The 20414-nt window shown below is 34.6% G+C and overlaps 1 protein-coding gene across 1 annotated transcript in view; it reads right to left on the minus strand.

The window, feature by feature from the left end:
• Nucleotides 1-2895: 2895 nt before the first annotated feature.
• The window catches only part of DNAI4 (dynein axonemal intermediate chain 4), a 107505-nt gene continuing 89986 nt past the window's right edge, over nucleotides 2896-20414 (minus strand). The window contains 2 exon segments of the mRNA XM_060089934.1: nucleotides 2896-3018; nucleotides 6755-6954. Coding sequence (XP_059945917.1) covers nucleotides 2896-3018; nucleotides 6755-6954 — 323 coding nt within the window.

Below are 20414 nucleotides of genomic sequence, written 5' to 3' on the forward strand. Positions count from 1 at the left end.
AATAGTTACCTCACCCTTCTTCCTATGTCTCAGGATTGCCCACTGGCTTGATTCTCTCTAGGGCTGAGATTTAGAAGTTTTATGATGAATTATAATCACTTCTCAGATTACTGGCTTCTTTCCTATCAGATTAATGGGTTGCTTTGTTCCTAGTACTGACTCCCTTGATTTTTTATGCAAACTCTCCAAATCAGTAGTTCTGAATTTTTTAAAGTCTATATATCTTTGATTATTTGGTAAAAGTTATGGACCCTCTTCCCAGAAACAAGCACAAAGGCTCATGCTTACAAAACTATGTAAATAATTTCAAAATTAAGCTAAAGAACACCTGCTTTAATGCCTATTTCCAGTTATTGTGAAGTTATTCAAACACTAATATAAATATACTGCCTCATTTTGCTCCACTGGTATCTGGTTTATTATAAAAACCTAAGATATCTTTCAATATCTTTAACATTTTATTTTCTCAATATGTCTCATTCATTCATTCTTAATCAAACACTTACTATAATCCTGTTATATGCCTGATATTATGTGACATACTGAGGATACAAAGGTAAGGAAGACATAATCCTTGCCCTCAGAGCTTACAGCCTCCTCAGGGAGATATATATGTAAATAATTTATACAAAGCACAATAAAGGCTACAATAAAGGCATGTATCAGAGGCACAAAAGAATGGGCAGGTTTCCTGGAAGAGGTGACACGGAAGCAATAAAGGATACAACTTTAATTTATAAGGTGAATAAGTTCTGGAAATCTAATGTACAGCATGGTGATTACAGTTAATAATACTGTATTGCATACTTGAAATTTGCTAAGAGAGTAGATCATAAGTGTCCTCACCACTCACATATAAAATGGTAATTATGTGAGGTTATGGTTGTGTTAATTAATTTGACTGTGGTAATCATTTCACAATGTATACATATATTAAATCACCACACTGTATGCCTTTAAAAATTATGTCATACAATCTAAATATATACAATTTTTATTTGTCAATTATACCTCAATAAACCTGGAGATATTTAAAATTTTTGAAAAGAATAAACCGTCAAGCCAAAGGAAGTTTGTTGGTGAAGAGGCAGAGGGATGATAAGGAGATATTAGAGCAGAGCATTCCAGCTGGAGAGACATTATGAGGAATTATTAAATGCTTGAAAGATAATGGTATTACTCTCAATAACAATATAAACATTCACTCAAAAGTAAATAACATTAATTTTTTCCTTCTCCCTAAAAAAAGCACATGTTTTATGCTTATCTAATTCTTGGGATTCTCACCTACTATCCAGAACTGGAATGTTACTGTTGCTCTGTACATTATAAATTGCAATAGTGCCATTGTGATAGCCAACTGCCAAAAGGTTAGGTGCTCCAATAGAAAAATCCACAGCAGTAACGCCATATGGACTCTGATAAGTACGTTCTGGCCACTGAATTAAAAAAAAAAATTATATTACATTTTAACCTTGGTTTTGTAGACCACAGTAAGGTGGGTATGATTGTGGCTGAAGACTAGGCTGGTGGCAGTGGGGATATGAGGAGAGTTAGTCTGCATTCAGTTACTCATTTCTTCCTAAGTTCCTGTATACATGAGAATAAAACTTCAATTGGCCATTTCCTTTATTTTGATGAATCCTCAGAGCTCAGTAGTTTTAAGAAATACAGCACGTAGTTTCTACAGTAATTATCATTTTGGGTAATCCTCCAGCAGGATTTGTATGATCATCACAAGTCACCGTCTTAAAGATACAAATAATGGACACCAAATAAATTATCCTGCATATATTCCTATCCTCCTGTATCTGTTTCAGATGCTTGTATTAACTAATCATTCTAAACAAGGACAGAGGAAGCTCCAAAACTCTCTAAGTTACTCGTTTCTACAACTCTGTCAAGAGTTTTATTGTTTTGTTTTGTTTTAATGCCTAATCCAACTCCTTTCTGGTTTCTAACAACCTACATGGAAAAGAAGATAACCTGCTGATGATGAATTCTGCATCAACCCTTCCACACGTTTAAAATTGCTTCTTCCTTTCTTTTAGGCTATATACACCCAGCTTCCTAACAGATGGGGGATTATTTATAAAAACTCATCATTTTTATATGCTTTTCTGATTCTTTTCTAAGTTTTCCACTTTACGTTTCAGTTGTGACTTAAAACTAAAGCTGTAGGGCTTCCCTGGTGGCACAGTGGTTGAGAGTCAGCCTGCCGATGCAGGGGACACGGGTTCATGCCCCAGTCCGGGAAGATCCCACATGCCGCGGAGCAGCTGGGCCCGTGAGCCATGGCCGCTGAGCCTGCGCGTCCAGAGCCTGTGCTCTGCAACGGGAGAGGCCACAACAGTGAGAGGCCCGCGTACCACACACACACACACACACACACACACAAAACAAGAACTAAAGCTGTAAAGTAACAGGTTGACTAGGGCTGTTTAACAAAAAACATAACTGATTCTTGTTCATTCTCTTTGAAAAATTCATGGCAGTAAGAGAATTATATTAATCTATTTTCTATCTATCGAGGATAGCAGAAATATATTTTATAAAGTGATAAGGAGTTATTTATATATTGAGAAACCCAGTAGTAAATGAAACTTAATTTTTAAAGAATTTTTATTTGCAAATATATTCTTCTTTATAACAGGCAGTGATAAACAATAATGGTTCAGCCCTAGATCATCATATCTCACAGCATATAGTAGATGTTCAATAAATATTTATTAAATGAATTTACCTTATCCTATAAAGTGTAAGAACAAATTTTAATTGTTTTATTGTTATAGAGTTAAACCAAAGAAAGTAAAGTCTTGCTTGGTAAAACTTTCTTGAGTTTGTTTAATGATCACATAAAACTAACTACTTTATGAGAATTATGTGAACATTTAATTAAATAAAAATAGGTCTTATTCCTGTTTTAGTTACCATGGGATTCTTTATTGACCAGCAGCAAGCCAATCCTCTTTTTTGCTCCTTAAATCCAAAGTGCCCATAGCCAACAGCCAAAAGGTCCTAAAAAACAGAAAAATTAAAAATAAGAGAAGACAGCATAAAAATATCAGCAAATGTATAAAGATGCATATTAATGAACTGTGTTAAAATAGTGATGAAATTTCAATTGAGGTTAAAAAATACCAATATACCAATTATTTTCACTCTACATTTCCATCTTCATAAGCAAAATAATAGTAAAAATAATCACATTTTTAGGCTGAAGAATAAACACTCAAAAAAACCAATTGCTGACAAGCTATTTTACATATTGAGATAATCTTCAAAAATTGTATTATTGCATTATAGTGTCTTATGGGTTTTTAATAATGACCTAATAATTTCAAATTTAAAATAAAAGACATTTATTTTTAAAGGGAGGTGCCATGTACTGAATTGTGCCTCCTCCCCTAAAAGTGATATTCTGAAGTCCTAACACCTAATAACATGTGATTATATTTGGAAATAGGGCACTTAGGAGATAATTAAGGTTAAATGAAATCATAAGGGTGGGGTCCTAATCTGATAGGATTGGGTTCCTTACAAAAAGAGGAAGAGACACAAGAGCTCTTTCTCTCCACCATGCAAGGATACAGCCAAGCCAGGAAGAAAGCCTTCCCCAGGAACCAAATTCATCTGGCACCTTTATCCTGGGCTTCCCAGCCTCCAGAACTGTAAGAAATAAATTTCTGTTGTATAAGCCATCCAGTCTATGGTATTTTCTTATGGCAGCTCGAGCTGATTAATACATCAGGTCATTTCCAGAAGTGCTTATACAGATGACCCTTGAACAACACAGGTTTGAACTGTGCAGGTCCACTTATATGTGGATTCTTTTAAATAAATACATTGAAAATTTTTTAGAGATTTGAGAAAATTTGAAAATTTTACAAACTGCATAACCTAGAAATATCAAAAAAATTAAGATTTGTCATGAATGCATAAAATATATGTAGATAGTAGTCTATCCTTATATAGGCATAAGTGATATTCAATATAAAATTAATAATATGTGAGTTTTCTTACTGTTTTATAGCTTTGCTTTCAAAGAACTATATTACCATAACAGTATGCCTCTCTCTCATAATTGGAGAAACTGCATATCAGCCTATCATCACAGGTAAGTAGGTTTTTTTTTAATGTAACAGTGTTTCCAATACTGTATTATGAATATGACTGTAATACTGTATGTCATAAAAACTTCATAATAATTCACTCATTAGTTTATAGGCTAGGCTATCCTGAAGCAATTATATCAATTACACTAGGCTACCATAAAGCAATCATGTTGCTGCTTCTTCATTATCAATGCATAAATCATTATACCTGTAAATAAATATGAATTTATTTTTCACATGATATTTTCATTTTTGATGTCTGATGTTAGTAATACATGTAACATCAACAGTGTTTTGTATCATGTAAGACAGTATTGATGCAGGTACTGACAGAGTATTCATCTGTTAAACAGATGACATAAGCTTAACGGTATTGATAAATACAGTACTATAAATGTATTTTCTCTGATGATTTCCTTAATAACATTTTCTTTTCTCTAGTTTACTTTATTGTAAGAATACAGTATATAATACATATCACACACAAGATATGTGTTAATTGACTATGTTATTGGCAAGGCTTCCAGTCAACTACTATAGGCATTAGTAGTTAAGTTTTGGGAGAGTCAAAAGTTATACTTGGATTTTCATTTGCATGGGGGGTTGGCATCCCAACTCCCTTGTTGTTCAAGATCAACTCTATAAGTATGTATGGACAAAAGTTTAATGATCGACCAAACCCTGCCTCTTCTCTGTAATCAGAAATATTACAAACACAGTCCTGCCACCACCCTACCTTCAAGCCAACATCGTGTCTCCACAATTCCCTCTGTCTTAAAATACTCTTCACCACTACCTTTTTTATCTTGACATTGACAAACTCCTATTCATCTCTTCTAGACTCAGCATAGGCATCACTTCCTCTAAGTAGCATTCACAAGCCTCTCTTATATGTTCCCACAGAATTATTTATTTTCTTTATTAAAGCACATAGGAAAGTATTATATGGTCAGTGTCTATGTGTGACTAAATTACTACTGTATCTCCAGCACTTTAACAGAGTTCCTGGCACATAGTTAATGCTCAATAAATATTTGTAGAATGAATTAATAAATATGATAGATGGCATCTGTCATATATTTTTTAGCTTCATTCAAAATTAATCTTATTCTCAATAGCAATAATAATGTTTAAATGCTAGTATATCCAGTTTCTTAAAATGATTCACCTGTCCTTATTACATGGTTATTATTGATTTATTAAATTTCACTTATCTACAAGATGTTCCCAAATAGTTTTATAAAGACAAATCCATACTAAAAGTATTCTATTTTATTCAAAAATAATATACATAATTTAAGAATTGTGTAATTTAAGTTTCAACAAAAATGATTTTTTAGTTTATTCTAGCATTAATTTTTTTATTGAGGTATAATTGACATATATTAGTTTCATGTGTATAACATAATGATTCAATATTTGTATATATTGTGAAATGATCACCACAAAAAGTCTAGTTAATATGCATCACTATACATAGTTACAGAATTTTTTTCTTGTGATGAGAACTTTTAAGATCTACTGTCTTAGCAACTTTCAAATATGCAATGCAGTATTATTAACTATAGTCACCATGCTGTACATTACAGCATGACTTATTTTATAACTGGAAGTTTGTACCTTTTGACTCCATTCACCCATTTAATAGCCATAACAACTATCATGTTTGCGCGCAGTACCTTATAAGGTGTAGCAATAAAATAATAAGGCTAATTCTTAAAACATGGATAATACAAGACAGTTTAAACAAATTAGTTTTGACCGTTTTAAAAATACACCAAATATTTATTCCAAAGGTACTGCCATTACACAAAAGATTTTTGAAATTACTAGTGGAGAATCATGTCTTCAGAACGAGTTTATAAACCTCAGGAAAAAATAAGTCTCATTACTCTATAATCATCTCTTTTTGACAAGCAAACATACCATTCTCCCGCTTGATGATTCAACTAATTTTCCTCAGGATGATTCTTAGCAGTGCAGTAGTTAAAAGCAAGAACTCTGGAGCCCGATGTCTGGGTTTGAATTGTTTCACTTACTGGTTATATAACTTTGGGCAAGTTATTTATCCTTTCTTTGCTTCAGTTTCCTCATCAACATAATGAGGAAAATAGCAGAGTTGTGATAATACAAGTAAAACATTTACAATAGTGCCTGGTACATAGTAGGTGCTGTTTAAGTATTTACTGCTATTAGTAGTAACAGTATTTTAAGGAATCTCAAAATTATTTTGCACCTGTTCAGGGTCACTGGATTAAGTATATACTTCCAAATATGATTACTTTAAAGAGAATACAAATTTGGGCACATGAGTTTGGTACCATGTTAACTAAATAAATATATATTATCTTCTTGTTCACTTAATATCTCATATGGATTCAGAGAATGCCACGTCCCAAGTACATCTCCTAAAATAAAAACGGTGACATTTTCATATTAAAGGAGAAAAACATCATTTTGTAACTGTTTGCATTTTCCCCTTTTAAAAACATGAACTTGTTTTTAGAGGAATTTTAAAACTAGGGGTTATGTCCATTTAAATCCCTTGCCTAATAGCTGAGAAAAAAAAGTTTTCATTAGTACTTGACAAGTGCACTTAAATGCTAGAGACAGAATTACTAAAATGTTTGATAACTTACTGGATTTGTTTTATTCCAGGCAAGGCTGCTCACATTAAGGCCTTTGGTTAAGTCACAGGAAAAGGACCAAAGTCGTTCCAAATTGGCTGGTATTGTTGATTGTTCTGAACCTATTTCTATTTCTTCTTCCTCTTCCTTCTTAGCCTCTTCTTCTACCTCTTCAAGTTTTTCACCTACTAAAAAGTCTTCAGGTTCTGGTTCTAAAATTAAGTCAAATTAAAAGAAGATCATTGTGCTCTATACCTACAGGAATCTACCAAAGTCCCCAAAGAGCATCTCTATCTACCACTGACACTTCAGCCATCATTAGATCTGCTGGGTCATATGGCCCAAGGGACTGGGTACCCTGAATAGCTGCCAGAGCCTGTTGCAGAATCTTCTGTCATTCTAGGCCCCACTCAAATCTATTGGCTTTTCAGACCACTCAGTAAATGGACCAGAGGACTCATCCAAATGAGGAATATGTTGCCTCTAAAATGCAAAGAGGTCCACTAGGCATTGTGTCTCTTCTATTTTTGGTTGAAGGGGAATCAGATGCAACAATGCATCCTTCACCTTAGAAGGTATATCTTGACATATTCCATGCCACTGGACCCTTGGAAATTTCACTGAGGTGGAAGGCCCCTGAAATTTTGTCAGATTTATTTCTCACCCTCTGACATGCAAATGTCTTACCAGCTAAGTCTACTTCCTGTTCACTAGGTCCAATCAGCACAATATCATCAATGTAATGGACCAGTGTGATGTCTTGCTGAAGGGAAAGCTCCCTGCAGACTAAATTATGACATGAAGCAGAACCGTGAAGGTGTACTGCTGACCTGACCAGCTGAAAGCAAATAGCTTCTGGTGGTTTTACCAACAGGTATTGAGGGAAAATAAAAACATTTGTTGTATCAATAGCTACACACTAGGTACCATGAGATGTGTTAATTTGCTCGGGCAGTGAAACCCTATCTGAAACAACAGCTGCAATTGGAGTCACCACATGGTTAAGTTTACAATAATCCACTGTTTTTCTCTAGGATCCGTGTGTTTTCTATGTAAGCTAAACAGATGAGTTGAATGGTGAGAGTCAACATTCCTGCATATTTCAAGTCCTTGGTGGTAGCATTAATTTCTGAAATCCCTCCAGAAAGGTGGTATTGCTATGATGTGCTATTTTCATAGGCATAGGCAGATCTAGTGGCTTCCACTTCACCTTTTCCTCCCATATTAGCCCTCACTCCACAGGTCAAGAAACATGTGGGGATTCTGCCAGTTTCTGAATATTTCTGTTTCAAGTATACATTCTGGAACAGGGGAAATAACCACAGGATGATTCAATGGACCCACTGTGAGATGAACCTGATTTAAAATTCTGTAGATCACCTGACTTTTACATGTCCTTACTCTGACTTGTAGACCCCAATGATGTTTTGGGTCTCCCAGAGCTAGCGTGAACTCAGAGCCACTGTTCAGTAATCCCTGAAATTTCTGATTATTTCCTTACCCACAATGCACAGTCACCCTAGTAAAAGGCTATAGATCCCTATGGGGAAAGCTGGGATAAATATTAACAGTATACATTCTTGGCAGTGTAGCATGATACATTCTCAAAGGGACCCAGTCTCCCCTTCATTCAAGAACTTCTGGTTCTATAAACTGACTCAAGAATAGGAATAGGTTAAGGGGCTGTGACTTTGTTTTTTAGTGTTTCAAGTTAGAAACACTTGACCTAGAACTCTACTGCTTACACAGATTAAGAATTTACAAGAAGACTGTCTGTTATGGGCTGAATCATTTCTCCCCAAAATTCATATATTGAAGCCCTAAGAATGTAGTACCTCAGAATGTAATAGTATTTTGAGACAAGGGCTTTAAAGAGGTGATTAAGGTAAAATTAGGCTATTAGTGTGGGTCCCAATCCAATATGATTGGTATCCTTATAAGAAGAGGAAATTTAGACACACCAAGAGAGACAAGGGATGCACACACAGAGAGAAAAGACCGTGCAAAGAGGCAGCAAGAGGGTGGCCATCTGCAAGCCAAGGAGAGAGGTCTCAGAGGAAACCAATCCTGCTGGCACCTGGATCTTGGACTTCCTGCCCCCAGAACTGTGAGGAAGTAAATTTCTGTTGTTTAAGCCACTCAGTTTGTGGTATTTTCTTATGGCAGTCCTAGCAAACTAATACACCACCTGCCAATTTCTCTTCTAAGGACATCATAATCAACTAGCTAGTGCCCTGGGTCTCTGCAAGTCAGACTATTCTCATTACTGCCTTGTCCCCATTATGGTAACCACGCCTACATTTCCTCTGGCGATTAAATGCTGCCCTTTAGCCCCCTCACCCTCAGGATCCAATTACCCTTATTGTATTTAAGGCCCCAGTTCAGAGGCAGCAGCTCTCACTATAACTTCTGACCTACAGAAGAGTGACCACAGAGCTCTTCAAGGATGTCGGGGCTCGCCCTCACAAGTTTATTTCTCACAGTTGTGGTGAAAGGTATGTTATCTGGACCCTCCTGGAGTGACCAGGCAGGTCATCATGATAAGTCCGCTCTAACATTAGAACGTCCCTACGCCTTTGGATACTTTTCTTTAGAGTATACCAAGACAGTTCTGACACTTCAGCTCCACTTAGTAAAGGCCACATTTTGGTCCACTATCAGCCAACCAAAAAACAAATTCTTAAAGCCATCTCTAATCCTTAAACTACAACACTGTACCCAGAATCTCCGCTCAGCGGAACCATATTAACTTTGACCTGATCTGACTTTACATTCCTTCCATCATTATACTATACCCTTAATACCCATTTCCACTTATATTCCTCAGATCTCTGCCTGTATAAATTAGCAAACTCAGCAATTGATTCTCTAAGAATTATAACAAACCAAAATGTGTATGTACCTAACAACATCAAAATACATGAAACAAATAAACAATCAAAACCAATAGCTCTGAAAGGAGACATAAATACACAATCATAATTGGAGATTTCAAGGCTCCTCTCTCAATAACTGGTAGAACAAGTAGGCAGAAAATCAGATGACCTGAACATCACTATCAACCAACTTGACCTAACCAACATTTATAGAACATTCTATTCAAAAACACCAGAATATATGTTCTTCTCAAGTGCCATAGCACATTCTTTAAGATGGACCATAAGATGACTTTAGACCACAATGGAATTAAATTAGAAATAAGAGAAAGATACCTAGAAAATTCCAAAATATTTGTATATTAACACATTTATAACAACACATGGGTCAACGAAGTCTCAAGAGAAATTTTAAAATATATTTTAATGAACTGAAAATACAAAATATCAAATCTTATGAGATTCAGCTAAAGCACTGCTTAGAAAGCATATATGAGAAAAGAAGAAAGTTAAATTTGTATCTCACATGTGATCCACCCATTCCACTCCTAGGTACTGACCCAAGAAAAATGAATGCAAATGCCCATACAAAGACTTGTATAACAATATTTTTAACAACTTTATTTGTAATGGCCCCAGACTAGAAACAAATATCAATCAACAGGTGAAAGGATAAACATAGTATAGGATATTCATACAATGGAATACTAGTCAGTAATAAAAAAGAGTGAAAAATTGATACATGCAACAACATGAGTGAATCTGAAATAATAATTTTGATTTTAATAATTTTGCTGAGGAAAAGAAGCTAGATAAAAAAGAGTACATAATGAACATTTATATAAAATTCTAGAAAATGCAAACTACTAATCTACATAAGGATATAAAGCAAATCAGTGGCTTCTTAAGGATAGGAGAGGGGTAAAGAGGAACAAGAAGAAAGGATTATAAAAGACATGAAAAAAACATTTGAGATATACATATATATCATTATATATAATTGTATATATTCATTGATTGTGGTGATATATCAAAACTTTTGAATTGTATGCCTTAAGCATTGGCAGTTTATTGTCACTTATACTTCAATAAAGCTGTTAAAAAATGACAGTGGTATATCACTCTTTAAATGAATCCCAGATAATATAAATACCACAGCATTTTTTAATTGTGAAAAAAATTACAATCATTGACATGCATAGGTTTTAGCTGTACAGTTTGATGAGTTTTGATAAATATACACACTGATGTAACCAACAATCCAATCAAGATGCAGAATATATCCATCAACTGAAAAAGTTTCCTCATGCTACTTTCCAGTCAAACCTAATCTACCATAGGCAGGCACTGGTTTAATTGCTAAAACCTTGGAGTAGTTTTGTCGGTTATAGCATATCATGAAAATGGGCCCATTGGCATGCATTCTTTTGTGTCTGAATTCTTTCACTTAACAATGTTTTTGAAATCCATCAAGGTTATTATGTATATAAGTAGTGCACTCATTTTTATTGTTGAGTAGTGCTCCAGCATTTGTTTAAGCATTGACCTACTGATGGATACCTGGGCTTTTTCCAGTTTGGGGTTACTATGAATAAAGCTGTAATGAGCATTCTTATATAAGTCTTTTTTGTGGACATATTTTTTTCTCTTGGGTAAATATACAGAAAAGGATTATTGGGTCATTGGATGGACCTGTGTTTAACATTTTAAGAAACTTCCTAGCAGACTTCTGGGTTGTACAATTTTATACTCACACAGCAATATATGAAAAACCCAAGCTGCTCCATGTTTTTGCTAACACTTGGTTTTGTCACTCTTTTTAATTTTAGCCATTCTGGCGAGTGTATTGATTTTAACTTGCATTTCCTTGATGACCATGTTTAGTACATTTTCAGGTGTCTATTTGTTGGGTGAAGTTCCTGTTCAAACCTTTTGTCTAATTTTTTAAACATCTTTATTAGAGTGTAATTGCTTTACAATCTTTTGTCTATTTTTTCATTAGGCTGTTTATCTTCTTTTTATTGGGCTGTAAATGTCCATTACATATTCAAAACTTAAGTCTTTAGTCAGATGTATGTATTGCAAACATATTTTTCTAGTCTGTTGCCTTGCATTTTTTTCCTAACAGTGTTATTCAAAGAGCAGGTGTTTTAACTATTGCAAAAGTCTTATTAATTTTTTTCCTTTATGCCTTGGGATTTTTGTGTATTAAGTATCTTTTCTTACGCTAAGATCACAAATAATTTTTCTTTTACCTTCTTCTAGAACTTTATAGTTTTAATTTTTACATTTAAATCTATGGCCCATGCTGAGTTAATTTATACATATGATATGAGGTGAGGGTTGATGTTCATTTTTCTGCCCATATGGATATCCAATTGTTTCAGCACCATTTTTTTTCTATATATATATATAATTTTTTATTAGTTTCTGCTTTATAACAAAGTGAATCAGTCATACATATACATCTGTTCCCACATCCCTTCCCTCTTGCATCTCCCTCCCTCCCACCCTCCCCATCCCACCCCTCCAGGCGGTCACAAAGCACCGAGCTGATCTCCCTGTGCTCTGCAGCTGCTTCCCACTATCTATCTACCCCACGTTCGGTAGTGTATATATGTCCATGCCTCTCTTTCGCTTTGTCACAGCTTACCCTTCCCCCTCCCCATATCCTCAAGTCCATTCTCAAGTAGGTCTGTGTCTTTATTCCCGTTTTACCCCTAGGTTCTTCATGACATTTTTTTTTAATTCCATATATATGTGTTAGCATACGGTATTTGTCTTTCTCTTTCTGACTTACTTCACTCTCTATGACAGACTCTAGGTCTATCCACCTCATTACAAATAGCTCAGTTTCGTTTCTTTTTATGGCTGAGTAATATTCCATTGTATATATGTGCCACATCTTCTACTTAAGTGTCCATCATCGGATGAATGGATAAAGAAGATGTGGTTTCAGCACCATTTTTAAAAGATCAGTCTTTCTCTATTGAATCACCTTGGCATGTTTGTTAAAAATCAATTGACCATATAGGTCTGTGTTTATTTCTGGACTCACTACTCTGTTTCAATCATCTATATGTCTATCCTTAGACAAATACCACACTGCCTTGATTACTGTAGCTTTATAGTCACTTGTAATCTGGTGGGGTAAGGCCTTCAACTTTATTCTTCTGTTTCAAAATTGACTTGGTTATTCTAGGTCCTTTGCTTTGCCATATAAAATATAGAATTATATTGTCAATTATCTTTAAAGAAATTTAAAATGGTGAGAAATGTCTCTTACTTTTACTCACATTTTCAAATTCTAGCATTCTCCATTTCTTTGTTTAGATTCTGGTTTCTATTACTATTTTCCATCAGGCTGAAGAACTTCCTTTAACATTTTTTACAGTGCTGGTCTGCTAGCAATGAATTCTCTCAGCTTTTGTTTGTCTGAACATGTTTTTATTTCACCTTGATTTTTGAAGGATATTTTCTCTAGATACAGAATTTTTTAGCACAGTAAAAATGTCATTGCATTGTCTTCTGGCTTCTGTTAAGAAATAAGGGCATTATTAGCTTTCTTCCCTAAGTGTAACGTGTTTTTTCTGGCAATTTTTAACATTCTTTTTTTGACATATTACTTATAATGTTCCTCAATGTGGTTTTCATTGTGTTTATCTTGCTTGGGTTTCATTGAGCTTCTTATAATTGTTGGTTTAAAGATTTTTTTCAAGTATGGAAAATTTCTAGCTACTCTTCAAATATTTTTCTGCTTTTCCTCCTCTTTATTCTAGTACTACAATTCCAATTACATGCATATTAAATCACATGATCTTGTGACACAGGTCACTGAGGCTATTTTTTTTTTTTTTTTTTGGCCTTGTTTATCTCCATACTCCAGTTTGGAATGTTCCTCTTGCTTGTCTTTGAGTTCACTGATCTTCTTCAGTTTTTAGTATTCTGTTAAACCCAAAAATACATTTTTCATGTATTATGTATTTCAGCTCTAGAAGTTCTATTTGGTACTATATGTAGCTTTCATTACTTTTCTCATTGTATTCTTATTTTCTTTAAATCCTTAAGCATATTTTTATAGCTTTTTCTTTAATAAACTTTATTTTTTAGAGTAGTTTTAGGTTCACAGCAAAATTGGACTCAAAGTGCAGAGTTCCCAAATACTCACACACAAATATATGCATAGCCTCTTCCAGATCAACATCCTGCACCACTAGTACATTTGTTACAATCAGTGAACCCATACTGACAAATCATTATCCCCCAAAGTCCATAGTTTACATTAGGATTCACTCTTGGTGTTGTACATTCTACAGGTTTGGATGAGTGTACAATGACATGTACCCACCATTATGTATCATGCAGAATAGTTTCATCACTCTAAAAATCTTATGTGCTCTGCTTATTCATTTCTCCCAACCCTCTAATCCCTGGAAATGCCTAATTTTTTTTACTGTCTCCAAACTTTTTCCCTTTCCAGAATGTCATACAGTTGTAATCAGAGTATGTAGCATTTTCAGGTTGGCTTCTTTCACTTAGTAACACGCATTTAGGTTTTCTCCATGTCTGTTCATGGCTCGATAACTAATTTCTTTTTAGTGCTGAATAATATTCTATTGTCTGGATATACTGCAATTTATTCATCCATTCACCTACTGAAGAACACCTTGTTTGCCTTCAAGTTTTGGCTATTATGAATAAAGCTGCTATAAACATCTGCATGCAGATTTCTGTGTAGATATAATTATTCAACTGCTTTGGGTAAATACAAAGGAGTGCAGTTATAGACCGAATGGTTACAGCATGTTTAGTTTTGTACGAAACTGCCAAACTATCTTCCAAAGTGGATGAACCATTGTGCATTCCCACCAACACTGAATGAGAATACTTGTTGCTCCACATCTTTGCTAGCATTTGGTAGTATCAATGTTTTGGATTTTAGCTATTCAATAGTTTGTGGTGGTATCCCATTGATGTTTTAATTGGAAGTTCCTTAATATATAATGTTAAGTATCTTCTTACATTCTTATTTGCCCTCTGTATAGCTCTTTGGTGAGGTATCTGTTAGGTCTTTTGCCCATTTTTAAAAATTATGTTGTTTGTTTCCTTATTGTTGAGTTTTAAGAGATATTTGTATATATTGGACGAGTCCTTTACCAGATATGTCTTTTGCAAATATTTTCTCCAGTCTGTGACTTGACTTCTCATTCTGCTGACAATGCCTTTCATAGGGCATAAGTTTTTTTGTTTTTTTTAAATTATTTTTTATTGAAGTATAGTTGTACAATATTATATAAGTTAAAAGTGTACAATATAGTGAGTCATAATTTTTAAAGATTATACTCCATTTACAGTAATTATAAAAATTGGCTATATTCCATGTGCTGTACAATATATTCCTGAAGCTATTTCTATACCTAATAGTTTGTATCTCTTAATCCCCTACATGGCCCCTCCTACCTTCCCTCTCTTCACTGGTAGCCACTAATTTGTTCTCTATATCTGTAAGTTTGCTTCTTCTTTTGTTATATTCACTAGTTTTTTGTATTTTTAGATTCCACATATAAGTGATACACAGTATATGTCTTTCTCTGTCTGACTTATTTCACTTAGCATAATGCCCTCCAAATCCATCCATTTTGCTGCAAATGGCAAATTTTCATTTTTATTTTTGGCTGAGTAGTATTCCATTGTGTGTGTGTGTATATATATATATATATATATATATATATATATATATATATATATATATATATATATATATATACCATATTTTCTTTATCCATTTATCTGTTGATGGACACTTAGGATGGTTCCATATCTTGGCAATTGTAAATAATGCTGCTATGAACATTGGGGTACATGTACCTTTTAGAATTATTGCTTTTGGTTTTTTTGGCTATATATCCAGGAGTGAAATTTCTGAGTCATAGTGTATCAATATGGTATAACTTTTTAATTGTAATGAAGTCAGGCTTATCAATTATTCCTTTCAATAGATCATGCCTTTGATATTAAATCTAAAAAGTCATCATCATATCCAACATCCTCTAGATTTTCTCCTGTGTTGTCCTCTATGAGTTTTATAGTTCTGCATCTTACACTGAGGTTTGTGATCCATTTTGAGTTAATTTTTGTGAAAAGTGTAAGATCTGTATCTACATTCTTTATTTTCCCCATAAATATTCAGTTGTTCCAGTACCATTTGTTGAAAACACTATCTTTTTTTCCCATTGTATTGCCTTTCCTCCTTGGTCAAAGATCAGTTGGCTATACTTACATGTATCTATTCTGGAATTTCTGTTCTGTTTCATTGATCTGTGTGTCTATTCTTTCACCAATACCACACTGTCTTAACTACTGTACCTTTATGGTAATTCTTGAAGTCAGGTAATTCCAGTCCTCCAACTTTGTTCTTCTCCTTCAATATTGTGTTGGCTATTCTGGGTACAAGAGCTTTTTAAAATTCCTTGCCTCGAGTTAGTGTCTCCCTACAACTAGGGCACCTGCTGGCCACTGGTGGGGAACCCTGACACCCAAGGAGATGGGAGGAACCCCCAAATGAACCAGACCTTGGTTCACGAGCCGGGGGTTGAGCCAAAGCTCCTACAGCGGGAGCTCTGAGTCTAAGCCACTGGACTAACAGAGAACCTCAGACCCTAGGGAATATTCATCGGAGTGAGGTCTCACAGAGATCCTAATCTCAGCACCAACACCCAGTTCTACCAAACAGCCTACAAACTCCAGAGTTGGAAGCCTCAGGCCAAACAACCAGTAAGACAGGAACACAATCCTACTCATAAAAAAAAAAAAAAAGAAATGGCAGAAAAATATGTAACAGATGAAGCAGCTAGGTAAAAACCTACAAGACCAAAAACTTGAAGAGGAAATAGGCACTCTACCTGAAAAAGAATTCAGAGTAATGATAGTAAAGATGATCCAGAATCTCGGGGAAAAAATGGAGGCACAGATTGAGAAAATACAAGAAATGTTTAACAAAGATCTAGAAGAACTAAAGAACAAACAAACAGAGATGAACAACAGAGGAACTGAAATGAAAAATACACTAGTGGGAATCAATCACAGAATAACTGAGGCAGAAGAACAAATAAGTGAGCTGGAAGACAAAATGGTGGAAATAACTGCAGAGGAGCAGAATAAAGAAAAGAGAACGAAAAGAATTGAAGACAATCTTAGAGACCTCTGGGACAACACTAAACACACCAACATTTGAACTATATGGGTCCCAGAAGAAGAGAAAAAGAAAGGGACTGAGAAAATATTTGAAGACATTATAGTGGAAAACTTCCCTAACATGGGAAAGGAAACAGTCACCCAAGTCCAGGAGTGCAGAGTCCCATACAGGATAAACCCTAGGAGAAACACACCAAGACACATATTAATCAAACTAACAAAAATTAAACACACACAAGAAATATTAAAAGCAACAAGGGAAAAACAAAAAATAACATACAAAGGAATCCCAATAAGATTATCAGCTGATTTTTCAGCAGAAACTCTGAAGGCCAGAAGGGAGTGGCAGGATATACTTAAAGTGATGAAAGAGAAAAACCTACAACCAAGATTACTCTATCCAGCAAGGATCTCATTCAGATACGACAGAGAAATTAAAAGCTTTTCAGACAATTGAAAGCTAAGAGAATTCAGCACCACCAAAACAGCTTTACAACAAATGCTAGAGAAACTTCATTGGTGGGAAACACAAGAAAAGAAAAATGCACACAAAAACAAACCCAAAACAAAACAATTAAGAAAATGGTAATAGGAACATACATATCAATAATAACCTTGAATGTAAATGGATTAAATGCCCAAACAAAAGACACAGACCAGCTGAATGCATATAAAAACAAGACCCATCTATATGCTGTCTACAAGAGACCCACTTCAGACCTATGGACACATACACACTGAAAGTGAAAGGATGGAAAAAGATATGCCATGCAAATGGAAATCAAAAGAAAGCTGGAGTAGCAATATTTGTATCAGATAAAATAGACTTTAAAATAATGAATGTTACAAGAGATAAGGAGGGACACTACATAATGATCAAAGGATCAATCCAAGAAGAAGATATAACAATTATAAATGTTTATGCACCCAACATAGGAGCACTTCAGTACATAAGGCAAACAGTAACAACGATGAAAGGAGAAATCAACAGTAACTCAATAATAGTAAGGGATTTTAACACCTCACTTACACCAATGCACAGATCATCCAAAATGAAAATAAATAAGTAAACACAGCTTTAAATGATACAGTAACAAGATGGACTTAATTGGTATTTATAGGACATTCCATCCAAAAACAGCAGAATACACTTTCTTCTCAAGTGCTCATGGAACATTCTCCAGGATAGATCACACCTTGGGTCACAAATCAAGCCTTGGTAAATTTAAGAAAATTGAAATCATATCAAGCATCTTTTCTGACCACAACACTATGAGATTGGAAATAAATTACAGGAAAAAAACTGTAAAAAGCACAAATACATGGAGGCTAAAGAATACATTACTAAATAACCAAGAGATCGCTGAAGAACTCGAAGTGGAAATCAAAAAATACCTAGAAACAAATGATAACAAAAATGCAATGACCCAAAACCTATGGGATGCAGCAAAAGCAGTTCTAAGAGGAAAGTTTATAGCAATACAATCCTACCTCAAGAAACAAGAAAAACACAAATAAACAATCTAACCTTACACCTAAAGCAACTAGAGAAAGAAGAACAAACAAATCTTAAAGTTAGTAGAAGGAAAGAAATCATAAAGATCAGAACAGAAATAAATGAAATAGAAATGAAGAAAACAATAACAAAGATCAATAAAACTAAAAGCTGGTTCTTTGAGAGGATAAACAAAATTAATAAACCCTTAACCAGACTACTCAAGAATAAAAGGGAGAGGACACAAATCAATAAAATTAGAAATGGAAAAGCAGAAATCACAAGTGACACTGCAGGCATACAAAGGATTATAAGAGGCTACTACAAACAACTATATGCCAATAAAATGGACAACCACACAGAAATGAACAAATTCTTGGAAAGGTACAATTTTTCAAGACTGAACCAGGAAGAATTAGAAAATATAAACAGATTGATCACATGTAATGAAATTGAAACCGTAATTAAAAATATTCGACAAAAAAAAAAGTCCAGGACCAGATGGCTTCACAGAAGAATTCTATCAAACATCAAGAGAAGAGCTAACACCAATCCTTCTCAAACTCTTCCAAAATATTGCAGAGGGAGAAACACTCCCAAATTCATTCTACAAAGCCACCATCACCCTGATACCAAAACCAGAAAAAGATATCACAAAATAAAGAAAATTATAGACCAATATCACTGATGAGCATAGATGCAAAAATCCTCAATAAAATACTAGCAAACAGAATCCAACAGCACTTTAAAAGGATCGTACACCATAATCAAGTGGGATTTATCCCAGGGATGCAAGGATTCTTCAGTATAAGCAAATCAATCAATGTGATACACCACATTAATAAATTAAGGAATAAAAACCATATGATCATCTCAATAGATGCAGAAAAAGCTTTTGACAAAATTCAACAGCCATTTATGATAAAAACTCTACAGAAAATGGGCATAGAGGGGACCTACCTCACCATAATAAAGGCCATATATGATAAACCACAGCAAGCATCATACTCAATGGTGAAAACTGAAAGCATTTCCACTAAGATAAGGAACAAGACAAGGATTCCCACTCTCGCCACTCTTATTCAACATGGTTTTGGAAGTCCTAGCCACAGCAATCAGAGAAGAAAAAGAAATAAAAGGAATATAAATTGGAAAAGAAGAGATAAAACTTTCACTGTGTGCCGATGACATGATACCATACATAAATAATCCTATAGATGCCACCAGAAAACTACTAGAACTAATCAATGAATTTGGTAAAGTAGCAGGGTACAAAATTAATGCACAGAAATCTCTGGCATTCCTATACACCAACAACAAAAAATCAGAAAGAGAAATTAAGGAAACACTCCCATTTATCACTGCAACAAAAAGATTAAAATACCTAGGAATAAACCTGCATAAGGAGGCAAAAGACTTGTACTCAGAAAACTATAAAACACTGATGAAAGAAATCAAAGATGACATAAACAGATGGAGGAATATACCATGTTCTTGGTTTGGAAGAATCAACATTGTGAAAATGACTATACTGCCCAAAGCAATCTACAGATTCAATGCAATCCCTATCAAACTACCAATGGCATTCTTCACAGAATTAGAACAAAAAAATTTTACAATTCATATGAAAACACAAAAGACCCCGAATAGCCAAAGCAATCTTGAGAAAGAAAAGCGGAGCTGGAGGGATCAGGCTCCCTGACTTCAAACTATACCACAGAGCTACAGTAATCAAGACAGTATGGTACTGGCACAAAAACAGAAATATATATCAATGGTACAGGATAGAATGCCCAGAGATAAACCAATGCACATATGGTCACCTAATTTACGACAGAGGAGGCAAGAACATACAATGGAGAAAAGACAGCCTCTTCAATAAGTGGTGCTGGGAAAACTGGACAGCTACATGTAAAGGAATGAAATTAGAACACTACCTAATACCATACACAAAAATAAACCCCAAACGGATTAAAGACCTAAATGTAAGACCAGACACTATAAAACTCTTAGAGGAAAACATAGGAAGAACACTCTTTGACATAAATCATAGCAAGATCTTTTTTGACCTACCTTCTAGAGTAATGGAAATAAAAACAAATGGGAC

This window comes from Mesoplodon densirostris, chromosome 2 (assembly GCF_025265405.1).
Source record: "Mesoplodon densirostris isolate mMesDen1 chromosome 2, mMesDen1 primary haplotype, whole genome shotgun sequence".
In the NCBI taxonomy this organism is placed as follows: domain Eukaryota; kingdom Metazoa; phylum Chordata; class Mammalia; order Artiodactyla; family Ziphiidae; genus Mesoplodon; species Mesoplodon densirostris.